The 14,081-nt window shown below is 35.5% G+C and overlaps 1 protein-coding gene and 1 long non-coding RNA gene across 2 annotated transcripts; both read left to right on the top strand.

The window, feature by feature from the left end:
• The first annotated feature begins 809 nt into the window (after positions 1 to 809).
• On the top strand, positions 810 to 3,868 carry LOC112293117 (uncharacterized). Its single transcript, XM_024542228.2, has 6 exons — positions 810 to 1,226; positions 2,148 to 2,280; positions 2,500 to 2,531; positions 2,738 to 2,979; positions 3,236 to 3,472; positions 3,630 to 3,868. The coding sequence occupies exons 2-6, from the start codon at positions 2,228 to 2,230 to the stop codon at positions 3,636 to 3,638; spliced, it is 573 nt and encodes a 190-aa protein (XP_024397996.1). The 5' UTR covers positions 810 to 1,226; positions 2,148 to 2,227; the 3' UTR covers positions 3,639 to 3,868.
• A 7,957-nt stretch (positions 3,869 to 11,825) lies between these two features.
• Positions 11,826 to 13,631, top strand: LOC141046377 (uncharacterized). The gene is made up of 2 exons (XR_012219285.2): positions 11,826 to 12,524; positions 12,852 to 13,631. It is a non-coding gene; the product is annotated as an uncharacterized LOC141046377 (long non-coding RNA).
• The last annotated feature ends 450 nt before the right edge of the window (positions 13,632 to 14,081 follow it).

Raw genomic sequence — 14,081 nt, 5'->3', positions numbered from 1 at the left:
TCTTCATTTTAGTAAAAAAATGGGTCTATTTAAAATTATTTTATATATATATATATATATATATATATATTAATACATACATTTTTTTTATTTTCCTTTCCACAATTTAAATTTAAAGAATAAGACATGAGAATCAATTTTCATTTAAAACATGGAAACATGGTTGAAATTATACGTATTGTAACACTTGTAACTTTTAAGCTAAAAAAAAAAAAAAAACCACAAGTAAAAACATCATGTCTATGTTATAGAAAGTGAATATTACCTGTAATATCATTATACTTGGTATTGATTTCTTTGTTCTAAACCACAATACAAAATTCATAAAATATATATACAAATACACTTCAATCGTTTTATTTGATTTCATCGAGTGACACAAGTTTCGCAATGTAGATCCTAATACCCAACATAGCATGGAAAAAAACCAAATTATATTTGGTGACGATGTTGTAGAACAAGGGAAGAGGGAGAAACATTGTCACTGTGTACCTGGTTACCAGCGCAGGCAAGGCACTAATCACCAACCCATGTGTGCCAGCTAGGACAGAATCGCATGGTGGACAACGTGGACAACACTCCCCCCCCTCCCTGAACCATATCCCGACCACTGGTCGCTGCTTCTCACCCCTCTGCTGCATGATTCGGCTTGCACACCGGTTCTCCCTCTTGGATCCCCACCATGCTCCTCCTAATCGCGCCTCCCATCTGGCAGTTGGGGACGTCGCGACCGATGGACGGGGCCGGCGTTAGGCGCGCCGGTGGGGGGGGGGGGGCACAGAAGCAGGAGGGGGCCTTCGTCATGGCGCAGGCTCGAGCCCCATTTCGGAAGGATCGGAGGGAAAGCTTCGAAATGCGGTTGGAAGCCATTCGTGTTGCGCTCCTTGTGACCATAATCGCCGCAGGTGCTGTCGATTTGCGTTTCTATGTATGTCAGAGAGAGACCAGGGACCTTTAGAAGCGGTGATGCAGGGCAGAATGATTTGAGGTCCAGGGCGGGGGAGGGGAGTAGTGACGCAGGAGCCGCAGATAGCAGTGACCCCGGGGAGCGAGCCGAGGTTCGGCGTTTTACGGGAGCTTCGATGCGTAGGTGGCAGCAGGCTGCGGATGCGCCATCGTTGTTTACTAGGGCTGTCGGATCCGTGATTAATCTGGTTCGCGTGGCGGAGTTTGAAATTCTCTTCATCTCCCTCTTTGTCCTCGCGGTTTTGCTATTCAAGGACTTGGTACGCTCTCCTCCTCCTTCTCCCTTTTTTTCCGATTGATCATTGCGTGTGTGCTTTGGTCTGTGTGTCTCGTCCTTTGTCGAGGTTTTAGGTCACCAATTATCTTCATTTTGTCGCGGTTACGTTTGAAGCTGGGCAGTTACTTGCTCCTACCTTTGCCCTCTGTCGTATGGTGGTTTATAGGTTCCGTTTGAATAGTTCAGTATCTGACTTTAGCTCAGTTGAGTTCAATGTTGTTTCATGGAAACAGTTCAGCAGATGTCGCAATTGTCTTATCTTACTACCAATTTATACTTTTGAAGCTTAGTCAGGCGCATTCTCTCACGTGGTTGATGTGTGTGTGTTTTTTATTTTATTTTATTTTAATATTTAGCTATTTATCTTGTGAGTAGCGAACGGGGTGTTTACGTACACATCGCTCTTATACATGAATTCGATTACACAATTTCTGTTGTATTGCCAATTTTTGAACGTCACTGCTGTTCACTTCTTAGTTCGTTGAGGCCTGTGATTATACTTTCCTACTCAGGTCGTATGACCTCACTCATGTTCGTGCTCTTCAGGGTTGAGATGGAAAACCGATGTGTGTGTATGAAATGATGCCTTGACAAATCACAGTTGCATAAACCTTGGTCGGAATTAATCTTTTTGTCCTAGATGAATCGTTGGGCATGCAGTCTATAATCCTGAGTATATGTAAGTTTAGAATGTCATAGACCTTTCTTTCTGTTGACATAAGTGTTGTGGACTACTCTGTAACCTAGTGTTGGAAACTATACTTGTGAAAAAGAGTGCTGAATTTGTGAGTTATAAGCATTCACTTGTGTTTGATGCTCTTACCATTCTTAAGTAGACAGGGATCATTATTGTTAGTGTCATTAGGTGAACAATTGCTTATTATTTTAATTTTATGCTGAGCAGACTGCTCGCCCTGAATACAATCAAATTTTGTTTCAAAGGCGGTTAGAACCCGAACAAATTCGACTCTACTGATTCACAATATGTTCAAGAACACATTTCAGTCAGGATTCCTGTCCATTTTTTACAGTCTTGGGTAAGTTAAAAATTATTCTCGATTATTTGTTTAAATCCTTTATCATAGATACCACTGAATTATCCACGGATCCTGTCGTCTTTGTTCCACATGCAACATACTTGCGTGCATACTGACGCCTATGATTGGTTTCACTTCTAATTTAGGATTTCGATTGTAGCATTGGAGTTGTAATTAATTTGACTGACATGGTATAATCTGACTGTAACATGCGATCAGGAGCAAGCCATTGCAGATCTGGGACAAGGAATGTAAGTCTCTTTTTTTCAGTGTATTATTTTTTGCTAATTGATTGATTTATTTTTTACCGCTACTTGTGGTAGTTTTCCGTCTGATTCATTAATGTTAGCCAAGTAAGATCGTTGTGTCTTACCTAAATATTCTACATTATCAGAACTTGCGTGACGTTGATTTGCGGCGCACTTCAGGGGTCTCTGAATCGTGTGTGTTTGTGCAGCTCAAAATGGACATATCAGAAGAGTTTCTGATGAGGATCTTCAGTCCAGTGTTTTGGAGATTATGGGCTCAAATGTGAGTAGCAACTACATCAGTTGCCCAGCTGATCCTCGGCTGACGCTTGGTATCAAGTTGCCTATTTTGGTGATGATCATCAAGAACATGAAGAAATACTTCTCTTTTGAAGTGCAAGTGCTTGATGATAAAAACGTTCGCCGCCGATTCCGTGTATCAAATTATCAGGTTTGTTGAACGTATAAGAATTGCAAGTATGTCTTCTAATACGACTTTTATTTTGCACGAGAATGTGCCTTTTAGTTCATACATTGCAATGTAGAAGATTATCCCAATTGCATTATACCCTTGAGGGACTGACGTGCTGCAGAAAGTTTCACCCTTCATGCATGTTGACGACAGTTCTTGATCAGACTTCTAGTATAATTGCATTATCAACATGTCTAAACCTTTCAATTTCATATGAAGCGTTATGTTTGTGCAGTCAGTCACACGAGTGAAACCTTACATCTGCACTATGCCCATGAGGCTGGACGAAGGTTGGAATCAGATTCAACTAAACCTTGCAGACTTCACAAGAAGGGCGTATGGTACCAATTATGTGGAGACTTTGCGGGTGCAAATACATGCCAATTGCCGTGTCCGACGCATCTACTTCTCCGATCGGCTTTACACGGAAGAAGAACTTCCTCCTGAATTCAAAATTTTCTTACCTATCCAAGTAAGTGGATTTTCTTTTTTCTTTTTCTCTTTTTCAGTCCCGGATTTATGCAATTTTGATTATACTTGGGTCATCATTTGAAACACATGGTTATGTGCTGATTGATTAATTGATTGATTAATTGATTTTATCTGTTTTATTCATTTTTTTCCTGCAGAAAAGCTGAAGGAACTACTTATGATTGCTTCGGTGCACTTCATTTTTGACCTACGCTTTTGGGAATCTTGTCCAATATCCAATGCATATCAAAGTCAGAACAGGATGGTCAAGGTCTAAAAGAGTTCGGAGAGACATGCCCCTTTTTTGACACTTGCGGCTACTCCTGAGTGCTGCCAACTGCACACAAACCTTGTAAATCATTTATGTGAGCAGCTGTCTGCTGGCAGCCTTTATTTATTTTTGTTTTTTTTTTTGCTTCTAGTAATATCATCGCTAATATTGTAGTTGCCGTGTTGCATTATGCACTTCATTTTTGTATCTTCGTTTCTGGCAGACCACGTGGTGTCTGCAAGGTTTCTGGAGATGGTCTTTAGTTTAATACCTCGTGGTGGCATGACCCAGTTTGGGTTCAACGAAAGTTACAATCCAACGCAGGCAACAGGAGTTACTTATCGCTTAAGGAACGTACAGCTACATTTTTTTGTCAAGTTGTGACTTATACTGATCTGCCAAACCCACCTCTTATGAGACTCATGAGCTACATTTATACTCGCACGTCTGGACAGGAATCATCTTCTGTCAACTGTCCCGACGCTGCAGACTTATCGCGTAAAACACACGTCGAGCACGAGTTCGACTGAAAGAATTGTCAACGAATTTACGCAGCGGTGATGCGATGGAATGCGGGGAACTTACTTCAGTGATCGACCAAAGGGCTGCATGATTCTCTGCGGAGACGAGCCTTGATTTCAACTGCAATGGTTCAAAATCCTGTTTGTCGGAGCCTTTTGTATACTGAGGTAGCAGGTTCATGAGCAGGCTCAAGCAAGCCAACTTTTAATCAAAAAATTCTTTTGCTTCAGGTGGAGACCGGCGCACTTCAATCTAATGGAGCTAATGCAACAGCAGCTATAATTAAATCAACTACATGTTAAAGAATAACTTGTAATTGGCTCTGGAAAGAATGTGATGCATTGATGAAAGTAAGAATAATTTATTTTACAAAATTTGTATACAAATTAACGAGCAATATTAGAACGCAAACGCTACAATAATAAACTGGCTTTAGCTATCCTGAAATATATTGATTTACGAATTTGCAAGTCATTGGACTTGAAACCATAGCAATAGAGATAATAATTCTTTACAGCCATGTGTGGTAAAACTGTTTTAGAATTTGGCATGGTTCCAATTGTGTCTAATACTTTTTTGCATTTGTAAATTTGTTTCACTAGCCTAGATTGAGATTTAAACAACCTAATTTTGATTTGTTTGATTTTTAAAATGAGATTGTGGAATGTTTAGGTTTGAATATAAAACATTTTATGGATTTTTATGTTGCAAAAGTAGAGAAACACGAAATGTTGCAAAGAATAGCTTATAACCAACTTGTAAATCCCACAAGCATTAGAAAAACTTTCAACAAAAGATCATGGAAGTTTTGGAAGAATAATGCTAAGTATTTTGGCAAAAACTAATAAGGGTCATGTTTGAAAAGTGTTTGTTGGTTGATTACAATAAGAGCTATACAAGTTTCTTGGTAAGAACACAACCTTGCAAAATTACTATAGATTTACATACAATGACAATTGAAACAACATTCTTACAATTTTTTTATTAATTATATATTTTGTGGATTATTTGCCTTGTATAGCAAATTTTGAGATATAGTCATTATAATTGGAATTTGTTATAGATGGTTCAATTTTTTGGAATAAAATTATTGAAAGGAATTTCTTCTATTTTAAAATTGATTTTGAGGAAGTAATATGTAAAATTTTAATTCTTTCTTAATATTAAAGTATATATGGTATTTTTCCTATTCAATCATAAAATCCCATCTTTGATTCCAAAGTAGCATAAAGCTAAATTATGTCACATAAATCAAGAATATCTCATATTTTGACTTGGATTACTAATTTTTTTTGGATTAATTTAAGGTAGTTATATTATCAATAACAATTAGGCTAGGCAAAGTACTTGATGAAGATAAAGAAAATAACAGAGCTTAAGAGCCCCAACTTTATATGGCAATAATAGTTAGGATTGAGATGAGACTGAAAGTAATAATTGTTAATTCTATAATGCTTATAAGCTTATAAGATAATAGTAGGAAAATTAAAAATCAAAATAAAAAAATCACAATTACAAGCTTCATGTTTACTACAAGAGATTAAAAAGAGATTGTTTGTATAAGTGGATTGCAATTAGTTGTAGTCTTAATACAAAAAAATAAAAATTCAAGATGAACACAAAATTGCAACATAGATATTATTTAAGGAATATTACAAAAAATGGTGACAAAAAATTATAAAATCTTGCACCACAAAAGAAAATATAAATAAGAGTATCAATTTTAGCAATAAATCAATACTAAATTAAAAAAATATATTTAAGAATAAATTATTCAATTCATTGGATAAAATTATGGCAAGACAATAAGTGATACTTATTTAGGATTTCAACAAATACTTTTTTCACAAAGCTACTAAATTGAAAAAATAATTCAAATCCAAGAAGATTTATGTTTTGGATTGTGATTGTCAGGAAAAATGATTGCAAGACTTTCTATTAGTATTTTCTACATCTTTAAAAACCAATTGTAATTAGAGCTAATAGCTGTTAAAATATTTAATACTTTATAAAAAATAAAAAGATGTTATAATATCATTGAAATTAGAATTGAATAGATATATGAAAATAACAAAGCATCAAAAATTATAATATGAAGCTAGTGCAAGTAGTTTGATTAGAAAATGTGATGAAAAAATGATGAAAAAATGAACCATTAGTTTAGAAAATTATTTGAAATAAAGTTTTCTTTTTTAAAAAATAGAATTTTTAAATGATTATAAAAAGTGGCATATTATTGCTTCTTTAAAAATATAAAAATATTAAATTTCTAATCTAAATTTTTAGTATGATAAATTTATAATTTCTGGTAATAGAAATCTAGATCTTTATTTATAGAAATATAATGAATAGATTTCTATTAAAATATGGAATAAAACGAGATAACTTAATTTTTTCTAATTTATATATTATTATTATTAAATAAATTATAAATATTATCTTTTAAAATAGATTTGTAAATGAAAATTTATAAGAAACTTTATTTCTATAAAAGAAAAGACTAAGAAAATATTAAATTAATATTAAAATAGTTCTACTTTAATAATAAAATTGAAAAAAGTTCAATGGTAATAATAATTAATCTTCTATAAAATTTTAGCATTTCTTTTAGCTTAGAAAATATTTAGTCCAAATCCTTAGAATGGCAACAATTTAATTTTATTCTTGTACCTATTTTGTCAAAGATCTGAATCTCAGCAAAATTCTAGGAATAAAAAAAACATTCTTATATCACCAAAAGAGAGAAATTAGAAGATAGATATAGAATTGAAACTAGAATGATTATAAACAAATTCAAAAATATTAGGAAGACTTGAATTAAAATAGAATACAAGAAAGTTGTTGAAAAGATTAAAGAAAGTTTTACTCTTACCTCTATATATACTATCTACTAGAAAACTATATGGAAATGTCTTAGAGGCCATATGACACATGTCCAACTTGTAAGACATGTGTCTAATTTATAAGACAAGTTTTTGACATGTATACCACATGACCAACTTGTAATATAAGTAACTAAATGTACAACATGTAGCCAACTTATTAGCTAAGATGTCAACCTACCAATCACTTCTAAATATATATAAAGTCTACAAAGCCTCTAAAAAGTTTTTCAACAAGATATGAACAATTTAATATACTTCTACTTACTTCTATTTATTTCTACTTAGTTCTACTTATCTAAGTAAATATATTAGTGAATATGACTATCTATTAAATATATAGGCTATTAATAATAATATGTTAAAACTTCATTATTATTTTTTATTTTTTATTTTTTTTATTATTTTGATGCCATAATCTAAATTCAAGATATAAGTCAATTTTTGATGAAGAGATTAGAGAGAAAACTTAATTATTAGTATTTATTTAAAATTAACCTAATAAAATAAACTATTATCATTAATTTTTTTATTATATATATTTTATTTTATTTTTAATATGGAAAAGATAAAGAGAATAATAAGACTTCAATAAGCCATAAAAAGATAATGATAATAATAAGATTTTTTTATGAAATAATATTTAATATATTTTTCAAACTAAAGTAAATTACAATGTATGTTGCAAACTAATATAGACATGTGATCTTAGAATTGTTGATTTTTATATAGTATTAAAAATATTTCTACATAAACATATAATTTAAGTGCTATATCTAAGTAGTATTAGTTTTTAAACTCTCTTAAAAATATTGACTTATAAAGACATCATTTAAAGCTACTATTAAATGGAATTTGGATTCTAAATAGATTTTATGACCTAATTATAAATAAAATAGGGATTCTAAAGTATAGCTTGGAATTGGCCATGCATAATAAAGAATAGTTGGTAATTAATATAACAACACTCTCCTATTATTGTTTGAGGTCTTTGTATTAGATTATTTCTTTTAGGTAAATGATGCAATCTAAATAATTTGGCCTTATTTATGATTTGGTATTCCATACATAATAAAAGTTAAAATATTCTAAGTAGGTGCATAAATAAGGTTTTTATATTAGAAGATAGTATTTTTAAAAATATTTTATTCTTCATATTTTGATATGAATCTTTTTTAGTTTAAAAGTACATATAATATTATCAAAGTAATAAAATAAATTTTTATATATAAAAATAATCAAATTTTTTAAAGAAGATAAGATGATTTTTTAGTATTTTTTTAGTCTATAATTTTTATTTAAAAACTTACTAATTAAAAAAAGAATTAATATTATGACTTAATTTTCCAAAATAAATCATGAATTCTTAATTAAAAATAATAAGTGTTATAGAACTTGATTGCTTCTAAATGCCAAGATCATTTGAATATTCAATATAATATGATTAGAAAGAGATTTGGTTTTGGCCTTAAGTAAGTAAGGATGCTATGTTAATTTGATTGATCTTTTATAAGAGGATTGAAACATATATTTAGAAAACAAAAGGTAACAAAGACCTTAAATTCATATTAACTATGCATACTAAGCCTTCTTAAGATAGTATTTTATAGATTTCGAGACCACCTCTAAATCTAACATGAATGGAATTGGGTAATATCTATTTTCTATAAATTAGCCACAAGTCTTAGATGTTTGAGGCATTAGAAAGCTTTTCCATCAATACAAACAATTTATGCTTTAGAAAAGTTCAATAAATTCAAGAATTTTAGAATGATATAATTAATACCTTGAGGCCCTTGTCTTTGGACAATTTGGATGGAGTGTAATGCTTTTCCATTTAATAGTAAAACTTGGAGTACCTAGTGAACTAATCAAATTATTTGATAAAATCTTAATTTAAAAAAAGAATGAAAAAACAATCAAACATTGGTGCAATTCTTTTGTATGCTTGGAATAGATTCTAGAGGAATTGCAAATGGTATGAAATACAAGTAATAAAACAAATTGTCAGAATTCTAACATTCTACATAGTAGTTTGATAATTCATGCATTCATAATTACTTATGCTTTATAATTTGCTCCTGTTATAGGATTGTAATTGCTTCTTGTGTTGTATAATCAAATTTACTAATCTAAGCATTAAATAAACCTTGTATGTACAAAAAACAAAAACAAAAACAAAACAAGCAAACAAGGAAATTAGTATGTACCTATCTTTGTATTATAGACATTGATTTTATATGGTTTTTGAATTTCATATTCATGAGTCTGGAAATTGGTTTGGTATGTTAAAAGGTGGGTTGACTTGGCCCCTCTTACTCGACCTTTCTTTTTCCCTTACTTTTTAATATTTGTATAAGCTCAATTTTCATTTGAATAAATGAATTTTTACGAGTCCAGTGTGTTGCAATTTGAAAAAGTACTATTGTATTTGTCTTCGTCGTTACATGAACAGCAGTCCTCATTTCGTGTTAACGAGCCAGTTTGGTTTTCTTGATCGCGATTTTAGGGTAGAGATAGGAGGCCAAGGTTGATATTAGCAGTGAAGTCCGCAGCAGGGAAAGTCAAATGATCTGCTCTGGCGATTGGGTAGGTATGCACCTGTTTGGTCATGCACAAGCTGTTCGTCTTCTACATTTTTAAATTAAATGTGGGCACGAGCTTCAAACTCATCTAATCCCTCAGAGTCTGCCGCAGGAAATAGAGAAGCGAATTTCAGGGAATGTCTGTTACAAAGTAACAGACGTTTGTGAAGTAGCGACCTCTGTATACCTGGTTTGATCCTCTTTGTGAGTTTTGGAAATTCAAAAATGCAGTTGTCCTCCAGCTTCAAACATTACAAACATGGCCCAATGGTAAGCCCCAGGAAGCCGTTATCCGCATCTTTGCATGCTAAATTGCTATGGAAAGTTACGATGCAAATCTCACTCATCTCAGGAGGTCTGCCATACAATCTAGGACGCAGTCTGCCTTGTATGGAGACTGCTTTCACCGAATTGTCTTGTATATGTGGACGAGCTTCTATACCTCCATCGATTGTTTCCACTGCCTCTAGGAGAATTAACCATGGTTCAGAATGCAGTGTACAACAATTCTGCCATCGAATTACTTCCACGCGGGGAGGGGCCTGGGGAATAGACCTCATTCTCGACAAGATCCAAGACCACTGCAACCTGATACATTATACAGGTCTCCAATTGAGTTTAAGATGCCTAGAATGATCAACGAGGAGCTAAGCAAGATATTTGTGCCTGGTAATCGCATCTCATAATTTGTGGAGTGTACATTTGAGTTTGTTCAGCTAGCTCTGCTGCTCCCATTGGAACAAAGTACTGTTTACTCTGCTTATCTACATCCAGTCGAGACAGACGCTGAAGATTGTTGGAATATTCATTGCCACATTTTTAATTGCCATTACTTAGCTCCTTTTAAGTTCACTTCTAAAGATTTAAATGGGTGCAGCGCTGGCCACTAAAAATGTCACAGGGCAAATTTCATAAATTGATAATGAACTCTACTAACAATCCGGTGATTGTACGACAATAACAGCTATTGATTACCCACTGCTATGTTTAACCACTCAAATCTTTGGTCTGAGATATGCTGCAGAGACCGTGGAGAACCTTTTGACTATTCCTCCATTGTCTTGGCTTGAAGTTGACGACTAAAAAATCTGAGTTTGTCAAGTCGGTGACGTGAATTAGCGAAGTGCCAGGCGCACAGACATGTAAGCGTTTGCTATCAGATTCTGTTTTCGCTTGTTTGTCCGCAACAGATTAACATGAATGCTGAATCTCTGAAACCGGCCCGAAATCGACATATTTTGTAACTCAACAGAATAGTTTAACAATAAACATGTAAGTCAAGATTGTAACTTTTTCATGTCTTCTAATTCAGACCTATTTTTTTAGTAATTTGTGACATCCGATGAGAAATATGGATTCAACTTTCAGTTTGTGTACCTTGGCCAGACGATACTTGATTGGAATTTGTTCATGACGAATTGTTTGTTCATGACGAATTCTGCATAGTAGCTGGCTGTTCGAGAAGATCTTGCCACCGACACATAGACCGACCCTTTTTGCATTGAGGGTTGCTGGACGGCGATGTCTTCAGGGGATTACTCGAGTAAAATTAAGGGGAAGTTTACCTATCCCTTTTTTTTAGCAACGAGTAGGTCAGATCCAAAAAGAAATGAGAGATGGATCGAAGTCCTTCTGCAACTTGCACCCGTGTCACACCCGCACCGACCTTTCTCAGCAATCGTTGACTCCTTCGCGAGCGATATGGGAGTCCCGTGAGCTCAGTGTGCATTTCTGTACCTAAGAGCTTAGGTTTTGGCAATCTGTGTGAGTACAATCACTTTATGGCCAGGGTTTTGCCATGGAGCTCCCTTTGATTGCGCCTAACTTTAGGATCATATCATTATTTCTAGGCTTGGAATAGGTTCAAGTGACGTGTTGGAGGAGATGCAGCCGGCTAAAAACTTGAAAAAGTAGCAAAATCTGGCAATGTTTCGCAGGGGCAAAGTCAAGCTACCTTTCAGTGACCCAAGATAGACTTGCATGTCTGTGACATTTCTCGTTTTGCTTGGCCCCTCCGTTCGCTTTCAGTGAGTGAATCCAGGCTTTGGAGGTTCAAGGGATAACCATAATCATAGTGATACCTCTCCTCAGGGTTATCAGTTCCAGAAGGAGCAAACCTGAACTCCAGAGTGTACTAGCGTGAGCATCGATGACTAGCCCACAATTTCGCGGAGACCGAAGTTTGACGAAGCATGCACTAGACTGTTAACGAAAACAATATATTCTGCAACTGGGAACAGTAACAGTCCATCAGCACACTGAACATTGGGTGGAGAGTACGTGGCCTACTAGTCTTCTGCAGCCAATGCGTCAACATAAACCAGAGAGCTGGTCTAACTCGAAAATTGAGCTATTAGATAAATCTCTGCCAGTATGCACGTTGATATCCTGGCACTATCAAAACAACTTACACACTAACTGTTTGTACGCCATTGCATGAGTTGGGGTAACCGTGGTCAATAATGGGTAGACCTCGGCATTTTAGCTCGTCACACATTTACGCATGCTGGTCACGCAGATCGTATGTCCAAGAAATCTGCATTTACTTCAATGCACTTTCAGTATTCGTCGGAAGCGATCAGCAAAGTTCAAGTCGAGAGAAGCGATTCTCCATAAATGACAACTTCGTAACAATCTCGATCACTGTATGCTATCAGATTATCAGCCCTTTGATATGAGGTTCCGAAACTGAGGCGCACTTTTGGGAACAGATTGCATAGGTGAGCAACCGGGTGAACACTGGAGATGTTGTGGTAGTCTTGGCGTAAGCTTCAAGTATTGGCCATTGGAGAGGTAAGCCTGAATAAGAATCATTTCTTTTGTCAATCAAGCATTATCAAAGTAATTGAAGGTTGAGTTGAGAAAACAGTGTGACGTTTATGATTTCAAAGCCAAACGTAACCACCCTTCGATCTTGTCATCTCCCGCTCCATGGAACAAAGCGTGCCTCACAACAAACATATAAAACAAATTTGTGGAATAATTCTTGATCCCTGTTTCCCAATGTGAATGAGATTTGTCGCTCAATAACTAGCTACTCAGTGTATTATCGGTTTGATACATCTTTGCCGGCACTGGAATCCACGGATATACCCAACTCATGTTTTTTTGTCTCTTCAGAGCAATCGTATCGCCTCTAAACTTAGATGGCGAGATGGCTTCGGGGGCTGATGTCGGCTTCAAGATAAACATTCGTGAGACCCCCCTTGAAATTTGTCGATTAATTATTGTCGAATTGTAAAATGCACAAACTGGTACTTCTGTGCAACCTTCTTAGACTGATGGCAGACCGTCCTTTCTGCCTAGAAGTGTGTACCCATCGCCTGCTAAGCGGATCCATCCTGATCTCAGTATTTCCTGCAAGGATTTTCTCAATCACCGCACAGCAGTCATTACAACGAGGTAATCGGTTTGCCTTTTACCACACTGTGTCCAACACAGAGTGTCGACCTGATCAGTGGAGCATTGACAGGTAAGGAGGACAGAGACTCGAGGTGGGCAGAGACGGGTTATTTTGTGAGATACGGCTGAAGCACCAGTGTACCTGTCAATGCTCGATTGCCCATGCACACTGGTGCTCGAACGTTGCACTTCGAGAAAAATGTAGTATTTGAAAGCCGATTATAGTACAATACACTATCAGTTCAAAGCGAATAAGTGGCGCAAGGCTTCGGCTGAGGGGAGGATTTGTAACTTAGGGGTCAAGCGTCACATGACATACCCGATGTGGGGAATAACGCTATTTGAGAGTTGGCAAAAAAACTGATTGTAAAGTCCAAAAACAACTCGACCGACGTTTTGGGTGATCTACAATGTACCTCATGCTTCTTGTCCTGACGAGGGTATTGACCTTTGGCGTCCTATTGTCGAATACGTTGGAAATAAACAGTTAGTTCTCCGACAAGCTGGTCGTTGTTAGTCCATTGCAGCTAGAATGATGCAAGATGGGTTTGGATTTTACTCCTGAGTATCTGGAATAGAATCAGTCAACAGTGAAAGTTCAAAACCTTGAAATGTTCAGCAACCTCCTTGTTCACAAATATGTATGGCTGGAGGCGGTATATCCCCCATTTTCACGGCATCTGTCCCTCCTACATCTGGTCAGAATAGTGGTTGGAGAATTTCTAGGAAGAGAACGACGACAAAACAGCTCCTAATTGATCTACTACAGTACTACGAGCCGACGTTTGTCCATCTTATTCATACTTGTGGGGGACACGCACAGAAGAGTGACTCAAGCCCTTCAAGGCAGTGAAGGTGTTTCGAAGCAAGTAAGCCTAAATTTTTGCACGTTAACCTGGAAATAGAAATCTATTCACGTCGTGATTGACGCAAGTTGGTTGGTACTAT

Source organism: Physcomitrium patens, chromosome 16 (assembly GCF_059467195.1).
Source record: "Physcomitrium patens ecotype Gransden chromosome 16, ASM5946719v1, whole genome shotgun sequence".
Classification (NCBI taxonomy): Eukaryota; Viridiplantae; Streptophyta; class Bryopsida; order Funariales; family Funariaceae; genus Physcomitrium; species Physcomitrium patens.
Note: the sequence above shows the minus strand (reverse complement) of the source record. Positions and strands in the feature narration are given on the sequence as shown.